The 17196-nt window shown below is 44.7% G+C and overlaps 1 protein-coding gene across 6 annotated transcripts in view; it reads left to right on the top strand.

Annotated features, from left to right (window-relative positions):
• Positions 1 to 16935: 16935 nt before the first annotated feature.
• Taf1 (TATA-box binding protein associated factor 1) overlaps positions 16936 to 17196 on the top strand; it is a 105557-nt gene continuing 105296 nt past the window's right edge. For all 6 annotated transcript variants that reach the window (XM_042694846.1, XM_042694847.1, XM_042694844.1 and 3 more), the window contains exon 1: positions 16936 to 17113. In XM_042694846.1, coding sequence (XP_042550780.1) covers positions 16994 to 17113 — 120 coding nt within the window. In that variant the 5' untranslated portion in view covers positions 16936 to 16993. The remainder of the gene's footprint in view (positions 17114 to 17196) is intronic.

Here is a 17196-nt window from a genome sequence, read left to right as displayed (position 1 = left end):
TTGGTCTGAAGCTTGAACCCAGGGCCTGGTTGCATCCCTGAGCTTTTTTGCTTAAGGGTAGCACTCTACAACTTGAGCAACAGCTCTATTTCTGGCTTTTTTGTTGTTGTTGTTCTCTTGGAGCTGGGCCTGGGCACTGTCTTGGAGCTCTTTTTGCTCAAGGCTATCATTCTAATACTTTGGGTTTTTTTTAATTTTTAATTTCATTTTATTTTTTGTCAGTCATGGGGTTTGAACTCTGGGCCTGGGAACTGTCCCTGAGCTGCTTTTTCCTCAAGGCTAGCACTCTTGAGCTCTTCAGCTCAAGGCTAGTGCTCTACCACTTTAGCCATAGCACCACTTTTGGTTTTCTGAGTGGTTTATTGGAGATAAGAGTTTCTCGGCCTTTCTACCCCGGCTGGCTTTGAACTACCATGCTCAAATCTCAGCCTCCCAAGTAGCTAGGATCATAGGCTTGAGCCACAGGTGCCCAGCTATTCTACCACTTTGAGACACATCTCCACTTGCAGTTTTCTGGTGGTTAACTGGAGACAAGAGTCTTACAAACTTCCCTGCCTGGCCTGGCTTTGAACTGTGATCCTCAGATCTCGGTCTGCAGATTAGCTAGGATTACTGGTGTGAGCCACTGTGTTCAGCTATTACTGGCTTTTTGGTGATTAATTGGAGATGAGGATTTCACAAACTGACTGTATTGTCTTCAAATTGCAGTCCTCAGTTCTCAACTCCTGAGTAGCTAGAATAACATGCACCCAGCTAACTGCATTGTGGACCTTTTTTTTTTTTTTTTGTCAGCTGTGCCGCTTGAACTCTGGGCCTTGGTGCTGTCCCTGAGCTCTTCAGCTCAAAGCTATTGCTCTACCACTTGAGCCACAGCGCCATTTCTAGTTTTCTGAGTGGTTTATTGAAGATAAGCCCCTCACAGATTTTCCTGCCAGGACTGGCTTTGAACCGTCTTCAGATCTTAGCTTCCTGAGTAGCTAGGATTACAGGGCGTGAGCCACCAGCTGACCAAGCAAGCAGTTACTTTTTTTTCTTTTTCCGGTGGTGGGGCTTGAACTCTGGGCCTGGGCCCTGTTCCTGAGCTCTTCAGCTCAAGGCTAGCTCTCTATCACTTGAGCCACAGCACCACTTCCGGCTTCCTGAGCGGTTTATTGGAGATAAGAGTCTGAGGGACTTTCCAGCCTTTGAATGGAGATCCTCAGATCTCAGCCTCCTGAGTAGCTAGGATTACAGGGTGAGCCACCAGTGCCCGGCTAAGCCCTTACATTTATGTACTACTCTACATTTTAGCTGTGTGTGAAACTAAGGAAGCTTTTTGTGTTACAGACTGTCTTTGGTTCAGGAAGGACCAAAATACACTCTATGATACTTGGGAGTGCAGGAAACAACGTAATACTTTTACCCTTATCCACTCAGAATTAGTGACACGTAAACAGAAAACACACTCGGGCACAGTACTTGACTCACACCTTTCCCCACCAAGGATAATTGGTTCTGACACTTCATTGGGATTAGTGAAGCTGGGCTGGGAACGTGGCCTCAGGATTCACCAGTAGGAAGAGCTGAGTCTGTAGCCGCAAACTCACACTTCCCATCCAAGATGTATGAACTTGTTTATACTAAAGACAGCCAAGCAGTGGATAGTGAGAACAGAGCAGAGAAGACCGACTTCGATTTGCGGGAGTTTAGGAGGAGGGTTGGTTCTCAAAGTTTACATGAGAAAAAATGGGTGGTCACCGGCGATGCGTTTCGACGTTTGGAGTTGGGCGGGGCTTAGCAGGCTGGGCGAGGTCAGCGCCACATCCGGGTAGCTACCCAGACGCGCCCCCTATTATGTGACGCAGCCAGCGCTCTGCGCATGGCAAAACGCCTGGGAAGTGGAGTTCCGGAGCAACTTCCTTGTTAGCCACTGCAGACTCACAAGCCACACCTCCAGGTAATAGAGCCAATTACATTCCGAATCCCATTAAGAATTACTAGGTCAGTAGGTTCTCAAGCACCACTTTTTCTTAGCAAATGATGGCTCACGCTTGAAATACTAGTTACAATGGAGGCTGAGATCTGAGGATTGCTGGTTAGAAGCCAGCCCAGGAAAGAAAGTCAGTGAGGCTCTAATCTCTTTATCTCCAATTAGCCACAAAAAGCCAGAAGTAGGCTGTGGCTTTAAGCGGTAGAGCGCTATCTTTGAGCACAAAAGCTCCAAGGATAGTGCCCACCCGAAGTTCAGGATTGGCAAAAAATAAAAATAAATATTTACAAAAATAAAAAAAAGAATAGAGCAAAACATTTAAGGCAGACCTCTTTGTAGAGAAAAAGTCAAGGTTAGCTAGTAAAAGGAAATTTCAAAGATTATAGGCTTGAGTAGAGAGTTAAGCACCAGGAATGGCTTATCTCACCTTTAGGGAACAAATCAATTTTTTCCTAGGCTATGACATCTGCATTTCTCTGAAGCAGATCCCTCCTTGCTCACCCCAGTGAGTCAGGTATCTGCACTTAAAAGGATGGCTTGCCTCATCTCCAGTCCTTCAAGCTCTGTAGACTGTTCCCATCTCTTGCCTAGGCAGGAAATTATTCAGGCTCAGCCACCTTACTCCATTACTATTTTTTTGTCGGTTGTAGGGCTTGAACTCGGCCTGGGCACTGTCCCTGACCACTTGAGCCACACAACTACTTCCAGCTTTTTGTGTATGTGGTACTGAGGACTTGAACCTGGGGCTTCATGCATGCTAGGCAAGAACCCTACCACTAAGCCCCATTCCCAGCCCTATTCCATTACTTTGCTTTGATGACTTAATTATTTTGTAAATGCTATTTGTAATTATTAATGGCTAGTTCTGCTTCTGTAAACCTGCTTAATATAACCTACACTGCCTCCTGCCCACCTGCATGTGGCTTTAAAACTGTGTCATAACAGAGCTTGGCTTGCCGGGCCCCAGTGGCTCAGGCCTGTAATCCTAGCTACTCAGGAGGCTGAGATCTGAGGATCACGATTCAAAGCCAGCCCGGGCAGCAAAGTCCGTGAGACTCTTATCTCCAATAAACCACTAGAAAACCAGAAGTGGTGCTGTGGCTCAAGCTATAGAGTGCTCGCCTTGAGCTGAAGAGCTGAGGGACAGCGCCCAAGCCCAGAGTTCAAGCCCCATGACTGACCAAAAAAAAAAAAGAGCTTGGCTTCTGTTCTTCACTGTCCTGATATAGTGGGGTGCAGTTGCCATGGCTAATAAAGGTTCCTGTCCCTTCAAAATCTTCACTACTTTTTGACCCACCCCTTCCCTTGTTTGTATTAATTTTGTGGTATATACAATGAATCTGTGACTGCATACTCCTCCTTTACCACCCCCTTCATTCTCCTACCACTATCCCTCGGCCCCACCCTCCCTCTTACAAGTACCCATTTCCTGGTACCTATTTTGTTGAGCTTTGACCTAGCAACTCTTTTTTTTTTTTTAATTTATAGTGAAAATACCATACAGAGGATGAGTACATTTCTTATCCAGCATTGTTGCCTCCTCCTTTGTTTCCCCTTCCTATCCATTTCTATCTCCTCCCCTCTCCCTCCACCCCTCATCTCCCCCTCCCCCCCCCCCCAACCTAGCAACTCTTGAGCAGAGGTATTGGACACTGGATAATATTCAGGGACGGAGGACCTGTTGCAACAATGAGAAGTACAAAATGTCATGTCAAAACCAGCTTTACAATGTCGGTGGGGGGGGGGGGGTATGATTGGGTGGGAGGGAGGGGGGAGGCTGGGAAGGGAGGTGAAGGGTAAACAAAGGAGGAAGCTGCAATGCTTGGTAAGAAATGTATGCATTATCCTGCCCATGTAATTGTAACCCCTCTGTACAGTATTTTCACAAATAAAATAAAATTAAATTTAAAAAAAAAATATTCAGGGACGGACAGCTGTAAAGATAAGTTGCATAGACAATAATTGCTATAGGGATATAGCTCAGTGGAAAAGCACTTGCCTAGCAGGTGGAAGGCCCCCCGGGGGGGGGGGGGGGCCTCAGTTCTGAAACAACAGCAGCAACAATAAAAAAAAAAAAAAAAAAAAATGCTGGGAAACGCCATATGTGTGGAGAGAGCTACCCCTTGTGGGCTTATGTGGAGAATACACCCAAGGCCAGTTTCTATTTAACCTGACATAAAATAAGGAGCTTTATTTTGGTTTTGCCTCTGATATGGCCCAAATATAGGCCTGGCTAATAACATAACAGGTTGGTGAATATTTCCATCTCCCCAAATTCCCAAGGTGAGAAATCAATTCTGTTTTTCCCTGTGTTCCAATCTTTGGGCTTGAACTCAGGGCCTAGGTGTTGTCCCTGAGCTGTTTTGTTCAAGGTTAGTAGTGCTCTATCCTTTGAGCCACAGCTCCACTTCCAGCTTTTTGGAGACAGGAGTCTCACAGGAATTTACTGTCCAGGCTGGCTTCAAATTGTAATCCTCAGATCTCAGCAAGGATTACGTGTGAGCCACTGGCACCTGGCAATTCTTTTTTTATTTGTTTGCTACCAATATATACTTTTGTGGGGAGTTAATTGGAGATAAGAGTCTGATAGACTTTCCCGACCAGACTGGCTTCGAGCCTTGATCCTCAGATTTCAGACTTTTGAATAGCTAGGATTACAGGCCTCAGTCTCCAGCACCCAGCCAGAGCACAAGATTCTTTTTTTTTTGGGGGGGGGGGGGTGTTCGGTCATGGGGCCTGAACTCTGGGCCTGGGCACTGTCCCTCAGCTCTTCAGCTCAAGGCTAGTGCTCTAACACTTGAGCCACAGCACCACTTCTGGCTTTTTTTTTTCTTTTTGCTTATGTGGTGCTGAGGAATCAAACCTAGGGCCTCATGCATGCAAGGTAAGTGCTCTACCACTGAGCCACTTTCCCAGCCCGAGCACAAGATTCTTATCTGAGTCTGGTTTATTTCACATAACATGATTCCCAATTAGGGTTTCCTGAAGATTGTAATTTTTATGATGGTATTGTAATTTGAACTCAGGCATTCATGCTTCCTAGGAAGACACTATATTGTTGAGTCATACTGCCAGGCTTCATAATTTCATTAGTTATGTCTGAGTAACACTCCATTTTAGCTCAATGGCAGGACATTTTCTTTCTTTTTTTTTTTTTTTTTTGGGTCCGGTCATGGGGCCTGAACTCTGGGCCTGGGTGCTGTCCCTCAGCTCTTCAGCGTAAGGCTAGCGCTCTACCACTTGAGCCACAGCGCCACTTCCGGCTTTTTTTCTTTTTTGCTTATGTGGTGCTGAGGAATCGAACCCAGGGTCTCATGCATGCAAGGCAAGCACTCTACCACTGAGCCACCTTCCCAGCCCTGGCAGGACATTTTCTTAACAAGCATGAAGCCCTAGGTTTGGTCCTCATACCTAAAATTGTGAATCTCAAGCTGGGTGCAAGTGGTTAATGCCGGTAAATCCTAGTTACTCAGGAGGTTGACATCTAAACATCACAGTTTGAAGCTAGCCTGGGCAGGAGAGTCTGTAAGACTCTTTTATTTTTATTTACTTTATTTTTTTGTTGGTCATGGGGCTTGAACTTGGCTTGGGCACTGTTCCTGAGCTCCTCAGCTCAAGGCAAGTACTGTACTACTTGAGCCATAGCACCACTTCTGGTTTTCTGATGGTTAATTGGAGATAAGAGTCTCATGGACTTTCTTGCCTGGGCTGGCTTTGAACTGCAATCCTCAGATCTCAGCCTCCTGAGTAGCTAGGATTACAGGTGTGAGCCACAAGTGCTTGGCTCTTTTTTTTTTTTTTTTTTGTCTGAGACTAGGACACTGAACTTGGTATCTGACACTTGCTTTTTCTCCATGGCTGGCTCTAAACGACCTGAGCCAACACCTACCCCCCCCAAGACTTTTTATCTCCAATAAGCTACCACAAAAGCCAGAAGTGCTGCTGTGGTTCAAGTAATAGAGTGCTAGCCTTGAGGAAAAGAAGTTCATGGATAGAATCCAGATCCTGAGTTTAAGGCCCAGAATTGTCCCAAAAAAATTGTGAATCCCATGAGAAACATGTGCACGGTATCTGTATATTGTATGTTAACTTGATTTCTTTGGATATACTAGTGGGAATATTTCTTAGTATAGAGGTTCCTCATGAACCTAAAAACAGAAGTTATACATGATCCAGTTATATTGTTCTAGCTCTTAATTGCTTTAAGAGTTGGAGTATATTGAATCTGGATTTTTAGGCCTTTATGGTTATATAGGACTTCAGAATTCGCTGTTTTTTTCTCAACTTGCCATCTCCTAGTAGGTCTGCTTTTCCTCATTCTTCTATTTTTGGCCTTCCTCGTTGGATGTAGAGGGGGAAGATCTTCACGTGGCAAATAGCTGCTAATAATTCCACTAACTACGTACTCTGCCAAACAGTATTTTCCCCCTAGTCCTGGGGCTTGAACTCAGGGCCTCATGCTTTCTAGGAAGGTGCTCTGTCACTTGAGCCATGGGTCCACTGCCAGCTTTTTGTTGGTTAATTGGAGATAAATGCCTCATGGGGGGCTGGGAAGGTGGCTGGGGCTGGGAAGGTGGCTGGGGCTGGGAAGGTGGCTCAGTGGTAGAGTGCTTGCCTTGCATGCATGAGGTCCTGGGTTTGATTCCTCAGCACCACATAAGCAGAAAAAGCCAGAAGTGGCGCTGTAGCTGAAGTGGTAGAGTGTTCACCTTGAGGTGAAGAGCTAAGGGATAGTGCCCAGGCCCAGAGTTCAGGCCCCAGGACCGAGGAAAAAATAAAAGGCCTCATAGACTTTTCTTGCTCAAGCTGGTTTCCAATGGTGATCCTCATTTCTCAGTCTCCTGAGTAGTTACAGGTGTGAGTCACTGACTCCTGACTGAAATATACTAGTTACTTTTTGGGGTGTGGCACTTGAGTTTGAATCCAAGACCCTGTGCTTGTTAGGCAGGCACTCTACAACTTGTGCCATGCCTCTAGCCCCTGGCCTAGCTTTGAACCTCAGTCCTTGAGGCCTCAATTTCCTGAGTGGCTAGGAGTACAGGTATGATACAGTAACACCTGGCTGTCCTCAGGTTATTGAGATGGAGTCTAATTTTCTTCACAAGCTGGACTTGAACTATGTTCCTCCCCATTAGCTGGGATTACAAGTGGAGCCATCATGTTTTAATTTTCATTTCTTATTATACCTTCCAGTTCAAAAAATTCTTTACTGGTGTGTATTTCTACATGATTGTCTGAAGCTGTGGAGGGTCTAGGATGGAGAGTTTTACCCAGTGTATGCCACGTATCTTTTTTTTGCCAGTCATGGGGCTTGAACTCAGGGCCTGGGCAATGTTCCTGAGCTTCTTTTGCTCAAAGCTAGCATTTCACCACTTGAGCCACCGTGCCACTTCTGGCTGTTTCTGTTTATGTGGTGCTGAGGAATCAAACCCAGGGCTTCATGAATGCTAGGCAAGCACTCTACCACTGAGCCACATTACCAGTCCTTATGTCACATATCTCAATTGCAATGTGCTATATGACCTTGACCCCTTGTGTGGGGGGGTGGCAGAAATTCTATATAAGGGTGTGGTAACTGGAAGAGGCTATGAGTTTCTGTCTTTAAATAAAGCCCAATAGTACTTTGGCTGCTAATATAGTAGTATGACTATAGAAGTCAACTAGCCTGTGGATGCGTTCTTCCATAGGCTATCAAATGAAGACACTACTCCAGAATATTAGTCTCTAGATGTTGTGATTAGATGCCACAGGGGATGCTCAAAGGACTTCATGGTTATGAAGAATTAGAAACATGGCTGCTACCTGTGAGGCTGTCTCTATTTAGCAACTATCATCAATTCTCTTGAGCCAAGGTCTTGCTATAACCTAGGCTGACCATGAACTAAAGATCCTTTTTCCTCAGTCTCTTGAATTTTTCTTTGAAAATTTTTTGTTGATTTTTTTTTTCTTTCTCAGTCATGGGGCTTGAACTCTGGGCCTGGGCACTGTCCCTCAGCTCTTCAGTTCAACGCTAGTGCTCTACCACTTGAGCCACAGCACCACTTCCAGTTTTCTGATGATTTATTGGAGATAAGACTCTCATGGACTTTTCTGCCTGGGCTGGCTTTGAACAGTGATCCTCAGATTTCAGCCTCCTGAGTAGCTAGTATTACAGGTGTGAGCCACCAGCACCCAGAGAAAAATTTTAATTGTTATTAATAAAGGTGATGTTCAGAGGGGTTATAGTTACGAAAGTTAGGCAAAGCGCATTTCTTTTAAGACAATGTCACCCTTTTCCTTGCTGTCTCCCAGTATTTTCCTCCAGTCGTCACCTACAAGTTGTATAGTTCCATTTATGACACAGCATCTAGAAGTACCACTGTGGCATTTGTTTACCCTTTGTCCCTCCATTTCTGTACCTCCCCTTAAACTCCCAAAGACATATAAATGAACAAGCAGGACAGAAAGAAAACAAAAACAGCAACGAAGAAAAAATCCTCTTGTCTCCAATTCCTAGAGTTCATTTCGATAAATATTATTTTATATGATTAGAGGCACATAGGCATTGCACCTTTGTGTTCCTTTCCTAATCTCGTGTTTTTAATACTGCCTCCAGTATTATTCCCCTTTTGCTTGGTAAATCCACAAATGTAAGCTTGAGTTTTGTTTGGTCAAACTTGTTTCCTCTAATAAGTGGAGATGTGATCCCAAAATCTGAGTGGGAATCCTTTTTATATTGGACTTCTTTTATGGTTCTGAACACACACTGACATCTCAATTTTTGCATAGAAAAGGAATATGTATGAAGATAAACTTGCTATCACTTTTAAATTATTCGAGTTGAATGGCAATAAGCATTTCTGATTTTACTGACTCTGTTGCTTGCTAAAAATCAAAGCAATCTATCTTCCTTCCCTTTGAGTGGTTTTCTACATGTTCTTCAACTTGCAAAGAATAAAGTAACTCTCATAGTGCATATTGCACACGTATGATTGCTCATTTTTCTGCACCAGATAATTAGGGAACTGTCTTCTCTACAAACACTGATTCTCTAACTTCCCCCCACCCCCGCAGGATTTAGCTTCATTTCCAGATTTTCACTAATGGCGGGTTTGGTCTGTGTAGGCATTTTTTTTTTTTACAAATTAGACAGTAGCAAATAAGTAAATAACCTAGGTTCTATGTTACACACATTATTTTTTTTTTTTTGTTACACACATTATTGTAATAGGGGAAAGATTAGGAAGGCATGTGTGCCCACATATGCCAGTCCTGGGGTTTAAAATTAGGTCTTGGCTGCCATCTCTGAGCTTTTGTGCTCAAGGTTAGTGGATCTTTATCACTTTCACCACAGTTCAAAGGGTTTTTTTTTTTTTGCTAATTGGATATTATTAGAGCCTCATGGACTTTCCAGCCCAGGCTGGCTTTAACCCTGATCCTCAGATTTCAGCCTACTGAATAGCTATGGTTACAGCTATGAGCCACCAGCACCTGGCTCTTTTGCCTTGTTATCCACAAAATATTCTTCCTGTTCGTTAGTCACAGTTTAAAAATTTGACTAATTCTGGGGCTGGGAATGTGGATTAGTAGTAGTGTGGTTGCCTAGCATGCATGAAGCCCTGGGTTCGATTCCTCAGTATCACATAAACACAAAAAGCTGGAAGTGGCACTGTGGCTTAAGTTGTATAGCACTAGCCTTGAGCAAAAGAAGCTCAGGGGCAATGCCTAGGCCCTGAGTTCAAGCCCCAGGACTGGCAAAAAAATTTGACTAATTCTGGCTATTACATGCACTAATAAGGAAGAGGTGATCCATGTTTTCCTTTTTAAATACAAATAGGAAAACCTAGCCCTAGAAATGTTACTATTGTTAAAACACTACATGGAGCTGGGCACTAATGGCTCTTACCTATAATTCTAAATACTCAGATGGCTGAACAAAAACAAAAAACAAAAAATAATTCTTGTGATTACATGCCTGTAATTCTACGTACTGAGAAGGCTGAGATCTGAGAATCGCTGGGGTAGAAAAGTTCCATGAGACTCCTATCTCTTATTTACCACTGAAAATCCAGTTGTGAAGCTGTGGCTCAAGTAGTAGAGCACTAACCTAGAGGGGGAAAAAACCCTCAGGGACAGCATGCAGGCTCTGAGTTCAAGCCCTAGGAATGATGCACGCTCTCCCTCTCGCTCTCTCGCTCTCACGCTCTCACGCTCTCTCTCTCCCTCTCTCTCTCTCTCTCTCTCTCTCTCTCTCTCTCTCTCACACACACACACACACACACACACACAGGAGCCACACCTTGGTAGAACACTAGTCAAACAAGTGGAAAGCCCTAAGTTGAAACTCCAGTATTATAAAAACAAACAAATACTAGATCAAACCAAACCAACCCCACAAAAACATTATATGGGCTCTCCAGTACTTTGCACTTTCCAAACACATGCTCCTCCACCCATTCTAGGCCCACATGAACAGGTGGCCAAGCAATGGGCATTGTTACCACCCTTCCTTCTTCTGAGCTCTGTGTCATTTCCACTGAAGGAACTGGCCAGAGTAGCTTATAGAGACCTAAAGCTTAGCTATTCTGAACTGTTTTAACTTGAAAATGTCTAGGCTAGATACCAATAATAAATATAGTGCTGTTGTTCAGAAAAGACCAAAGGGTTAGATGGGAAACAAGTACATGAATATTAATAAAATGGGGCTGGGAAGGTGGCTCAGTGGTAGAGCGCTTGCCTTGCATGCTTGAGGCCCTTGGTTCGATTCCTCAGCACCACATAAGCATAAAAAAAGCCGGCAGTGGTTCTGTGGCTCAAGTGGTAGAGCACTAGCCTTGAGCTGAAGAGCTGAGGGACAGCGCCCAGGCCCAGAGTTCAGGCTCCATGACCGGACCCCCCCCCAAAAAAAAACAAAAAACCCCCAAATAAATATTAATAAAAATAAAAAATTGTAAACAGCGATAACAACACAAAATAGATTCACTAAGACAAAGTCAATAGTAACCTTTAGTGACAAACTAGCTGTGGAATGCTATGGATTTATTTCCTACAAAATGAATAGAACTTTTCTGTCCATTTGTCTTATATTAAAATGCTTTTAAGTCTCCTACATTAAATACATCCTAGATGGTCACTGGGAAAAAAAGACATTGCGAGGATATCCATGCAATGTCCATTAAAAAATGAGGAAGAATGACAGGCACTGGTGGCTCATGCCTGTAATTCTAGCTACTTAGGAGGTGGAGATCTGAGGATCACAGATTGAAGCCAGCCTAGGCAGGAAAGTCCATCAGAGTCTTATATCCAATTAACCATAACCATAGAAAGCTGGAAGTGGAGTTGTGGCTCAAGTTGTAGAGCCCTAGCCTTGAGCACAAAAACTCAAGGATAGTGCCCATGATGAGCAGAGTTCAAGCCTCAGGACCAGCAAAAAAAAAAAAGAAAAAGAAAAGAAAAAGAGGGCTGGGAATGTGGCTTGGTTGTAGAATGCTTGCCTAGCATGCATGAAGCCCTAGTATCACATAAACAGAAAAAGCCAGAAGTGGCACTGTGGCTCAAGTGGTAGGAGCACAGGCCTTGAGTAAAAGAAGCTCAGGGACAGTGCTCAGACCCTGAGTTCAAGCCCTAGGACTGGCAAAAAAGAAAAGAAAAAGTGAGGAAGAAGCTGAGTGCTGGTGGCTGACATCTGTAATCCTAGCTATTCAGGAGGACTGCAGTTCCAATCCAGCCAGGGAATGGAAATCTGTGAGACTTTTAGCTCCAATTAACCACAATAATAAACCTGAAAGTCGAGCTATGGCTCAAATGGTAGAGCACTAGCCTTGAGGAAAATAAGATAAGGAACAGCACCCAGGACCAGAATTCAAGCCTCAGTGCCAGACCAAAACAAGACAAAAAACAAAGAAGAGGTCACTTGTGGTGGTGGTTCACATCTGTAATCCCAGCTACTTGGAAGGCAAGACTGAGGTTTTTAGTTTGAGGACAGCCTGGACAAAAAAAATAGTGAGACTTCTACTTCAACATTTTAGTACACAAGATGCATAAACACAGGGAGGAGTGAGGTCCAGGTAAAAATGCCAGACCCTATCTTAAAATATAACTAAAGCAAAGAGGGCTGGGGATGTGGCTCAAGTGGTAGAATGTCTCCTTCCCAAGTGAAAAGTCAGTACCACTAATGTAAAACAAACAAACAAACAAAAAAAAGCTAGGCATTCGTGGCTCACACCCATAATCAGGAGGCTGAGATATAAGGATTGTGGTTCAAAGGCAACCTAGGAAGTTAATTCTATGAGACTCTTATCTCCAATTAATCATCAAAAGGCTGGAATTGAATCTGTGGATCAAGTGGTAGAGTGCTAGCTTTGAGCAGGAAAAGACCTAAGGGACAACACCCAGGCCCTGAGTTCAAGCACCAAAAAAAAAAAAAAAAGGCGTGAAGTCATATTGTATTGTAATATAGTCACAGTGTGGCTGGGAATGGGCTTAATATTAGAATGTTTGCCCAACATGCATGAAGTTCTGGGTTTGATTCCTCAGTACCACATACACAGAAAAAGTAGAAGTGGCACTATGGCTCAAATGGTAGAGTGCTAGCCTTGAGCAAAAGAAGCTCAGGTATAGTGCCCAGGCGCTGAGTTCAAGTCCTAGGACTTGTAAAAAAAAAAAAAAAAAACCATAGTCACAGTGCTCTTCCTTTTTTATAACAATTTTTTTTTTTGTCGGTTGTGGGGCTTGAACTCTGGGCCTGAGCGCTATCCCTCAGCTCTTCAGCTCAAGCCACTTCCTGCTCTTCCTTTTTTGAGTGTGTATGTGCATGTGTGTAAGTAGAAAGGCTGGAACTCAGAACCTCTTGCCTTCACATGGCTTTTTTCTTCAAGGCTGGCATTCTTCCACTTGAGCCATACTCCATTTCTGCCTTTTTCAATTTATTTTATTTATTTATTTTGGGTCTGGTCGTGGGGCCTGAACTCTGGGCCTGGGCGCTGTCCCTCAGCTCTTCAGCTCAAGGCTAGCGCTCTACCACTTGAACCACAGTGCCACTTCCAGCTTTTTCTGCTTATGTGGTGCTGGGGAATCGAACCCAGGGCCTCAGGCATGCAAGGCAAGCGCTCTACCACTGAGCCACCTTCCCAGCCTTTCAATTTATTTTTATTTTATTTTATTTATTTTGCCAGTCCTACGGCTTGAACTCAAGGCCTGGGCGCTGTCCCTCAGCTTTTCACCTTAAGGCTAGTGCTCTACCACTTGAGCCACAGTGCCACTTCTGGGGTTTTCTGCTTATGTGGTGCTGAGGAATTGAACTCAAGGCCTCATGCATGCAAGGCAAGCAATCTACCACTGAGCCACCTTCCCAGTCCAGACTTTTTTTTTGAGTCGGTCATGGGGCTTGAACTCTGGGCCTCAGCGCTGTCCCTGAGCTCTTCAAATCAAAGTGAGTGCTCTACCACTTGGATCATAGTGCCACTTCCAGTTTCCTGGTGGTTAATTGGAGATAAGGGTCTCATGGACTTTCCTGCCCAGGATGGCTTTGAACCATGATCCTCAGATCTCAACCTCCTGAATAGCTAGGAGTACAGGCATGAGCCACTGGTGCCCTGCTTACAATAATTTTTTTTTGTTGTTGTTGGTCGTGGGGCTTGAACTGTGGGCCTGGGCGCTGTCCCTCAGCTCTTCAGCTCAAGGCGAGTGCTCTACCACTTGAGCTACAGCGCCACTTCCGGTTTTCTGGTGGTTTATTGGAATTAGGAGTCTCACGGTCTCTCCTGCCCGGGCTGGCTTTGAACTGTGATCCTCAGATCTCAGCCTCCTGAACAGCTAGGATTACAGGCGTGAGCCACCAGCGTCTGGCACAATAATTTTTTTTTTAAGGCAGAAAGCGACTGGGAATATGGCTTACTGGTGGAGTGCTTGCCTAGCATGCGTGAAGCCCTGGATTCAATTACTCAGTACAGGCCCCATGACTGACAAAAAAAAATTCTCAGATTTTCCTGCCTTGTTTGGCTTTGAACCTCGATCCTCAGATCTCAGATTCCTGAGTAGCTAGGATACAGGTATGAGCCACCAACACTCAATCACTCTCAAACGTAGTGAGAAAAAAGGGAAAGAATACCTAATATGCTACCTTTTGTATAGGGGAAAGGGAGAAATAAAATATACACACCTTATTACTTTTTTCAAAAAGAAATCTAGGCCGGGCACCAGCGGCTCATACCTAGCTACCCAAGAGGCTAAGATGTGAGGATCGCAGTTCAAAGCCATCCTAGGCAGGAGAGTCTGCAAAGTTATCTCCAATTAACCACCAGAAAACCATAAGTGGCATTGTGGCTCAAGTGGTAGAGCTCTAGCCTTGAGCTTAGGAGCTCAGGGACAGCGCCCAGGCCCAGAGTTCAAGCCCCATGACCACCACCAACAACAAAAAAAGAAATTTAGGGTTGGGCACCCTAGATTAACCACCAATAAGCTGGAAGTGGAGCTGTGTGGCTCAAGTGGTAGAGCACTAACAAACAAACAAAAAAAGGCCCTGAGTTCAAGTCCCAGGACTGGCAATAAAAAAAGGAGTGGAGTGTGTATGTGTGTATGCTAGGCAAGCACTCTACCACTAAGCCACATTACCAGCCCTGCTGTGACTATGTTACAATATAACTTTAAGCTTTTTTTTTTTTTTGATGCTGATCCTAGGATAAATGAGGGAGGGGATAACACTGTTCCAAAAGAAATGTACTCATGACCTCACCCATGTAACTGTAACCCCTATGTATATCACCTTTACAATTTTTTGTTGTTGGATGTGGGGCTTGAACTCTGGGTCTGGGTGCTTTCCCTCACCTCTTCAGCTCAAGGCTAGCACTCTAGCTCTCTACCACTTGAGCTACAGCGCCACTTCTGGTTTTCTGGTGTTTTTTTGGAGATAAGAGTCTCACGTACTTTCCTGCCCAGGATGGCTTTATCTGTTATCCTCAGATCTCAGCATCCTGAGTAGCTAGGTTACAGGCATGAGCCACCAATGCCTGGCTTACAATATTTTTTTTTTGTAAAGGCAGATAGTGGAAGAATGCCAGCCTTGAGGAAAAAAAGAAAAGAAAAGCTCAGGGACAGTGCCAAAGCCTTGAGTTCAAGCCCTGGGAATGGCACACACACACACACACACACACACACACACACACACACACACACACACACACACACACACACACACAGAGTCTAGGGAGGAAATCACTATTTATAGTGAGAGAATGGAGGTAAGAAGCATGGAAACCAGACTACACACACACACACACACACACACACACACACACACACACACACACACACACACAGTCTAGGGAGGAAATCACTATAGTGAGAGAATGGAGGTAAGAAGCATGGAAACCAGACTACTCTAAGAATAGCTTTTTTGGCTAGGTGCCAGTGGCTCATGCCTGTAATCGTAGCTACTCAGGAGGCTGAGATCTGAGGATCATGGTTCAAAGCCAGCCTGGGCAAGATCCTAAGACTCCTATCTCCAATAAACCACCAGAAAACTGGAAGTGGCGCTGTAGCTCAAGTGGTAGGCGTTTGCCTTGAGCTGAAGAGCTGAGGGACAGCATCCAGGCCCACAGTTCAAGCCCCATGACCAAAGGGAAAAAAAAAAGCTTTTTTTTTTTGTCGTGGGCTTGAACTCAATCTCAAGAAGTGGAGTGTGGGGCTGAGAATATGGTTTAGTTGTAGAGTGCTTGCCTAGCAAGCATAAACCCCTGGGTTCAATTCCTTAGTACCACATAAACAGAAAAAGCTGGAAGTGGTGCTGTGGCTCAAGTGGTAGAGTGCTAGCCTTGAGTAAAAGAAGCTCGGGGACTGTGCCCAGGCCCTGAGTTCAAGCCCCAGGGTTGGCAATAAAAAAAGGAGTGGAAGCTGGGCACCAGTGGCTCACACCTGTAATCCTAGCTACTCAAGAGGCTGAGGTCTGAGGATCGGGGTTCAAAGCCAGCACAGGCAGGAAAGTCCATGCAACTTTTATCTCGAATAAACCACCAGAAAAACCGGAAGTGCCACTGTGGCTCAAGTGGTAGAGCACTGGCCTTGTTCTGAAGAGCTCAGGGACAGCGCCCAGGCCCAAAATTTAAGCCCCATGACCGACCATAAACAAAAAAAGTGGAGTCTTCAGTCTGGAATTCTTAAGAATTCTAAACCAGCTTGGGCTGCAAAGCTCCTCAAAAATGAAAACAATGGTTGGAGGTAGGGCTCAGCGTTAGAGCCCCTGCCTTGCGAGAGGCTCTAAATGAAACCCAAGTACCTCCAAAAAAAATAATTCAAAAGAGCATAAAAAGACCTCCAAAAAACCGCAGGATTACGTAAGCACTCTAGAAAGTGGTCCGGGACCAAACAAACTAGCAAAACATGAACTGAACCTAGGTGAATGGCAGACTGTTTATTTTATAAATCTTTCTTATTTCCTAAAGTAAACGTTGGAAGGTTAATCAACTGTTACCGGGAACTTGTGAATTCGAAACGGGGAACTTGTCAATTCCAAACAAGTAACTTGCAATGGTACCTTTGACATAGTTAGGGGACCACTTAAGTCTGCTTTGGGGAAGAAAGCAGAGAAACCGCAGTAAATACGGACCAAACAGACTGGCTCTACCTAATAGTTCCTTGAGCTGAAGTGTCCCAACCCTCAGTTTCCAGGGTTTAGGCCCGTGACCCTGGAACTTCTTTCCGATTGGAGTAAAAATCTGTCGCTCTTATGCCATGCAATCAGAACCTTTGTTCGTAGTTAAAGGGGCGGAACTAAACGGAATGTTCTTTGGCCAATTACTTGCCAACTGTTTGGTCTCGTGTTCTCCGTTGGGCGAATCAAAAACGGTTAGTAAAGTTATACTACCTATTCCATTTTTTTTTTTTTTTCGTAAGACGGTTCTTCCGGTTATTTTTTCCCTTTCATTTAACTTCCGGTATGGGCGTTTAGGGCGGGGAATCTTATAGTCATATTTGTGCGACGAGAGTTTTATTTCCGGCCCAGGAGATTCGACAAGGCCTGCGGCGACCACAAATATAACTACCGCCATCATGTCCGACACGGAGAGCGACGAAGATTCTGCACTTGATGGCCCATTTTCTTTAACCGGTTTTCTTTTCGGCAACATCAATGGAGCTGGGCAGCTGGAAGGGGAAAGCGTCTTGGATGATGTAAGGGGACGGGCGTGGGGCTCGGGCGGGGGAGAGGGTGTGTGTGCCTGAGGCGGGTAGACGGAGAAAGGATGGTTAGAGAA

Source organism: Dipodomys spectabilis, unplaced genomic scaffold (assembly GCF_019054845.1).
Source record: "Dipodomys spectabilis isolate Male_0828 unplaced genomic scaffold, ASM1905484v1 ptg000176l, whole genome shotgun sequence".
Taxonomy (NCBI): Eukaryota; Metazoa; Chordata; class Mammalia; order Rodentia; family Heteromyidae; genus Dipodomys; species Dipodomys spectabilis.
Note: the sequence above shows the minus strand (reverse complement) of the source record. Positions and strands in the feature narration are given on the sequence as shown.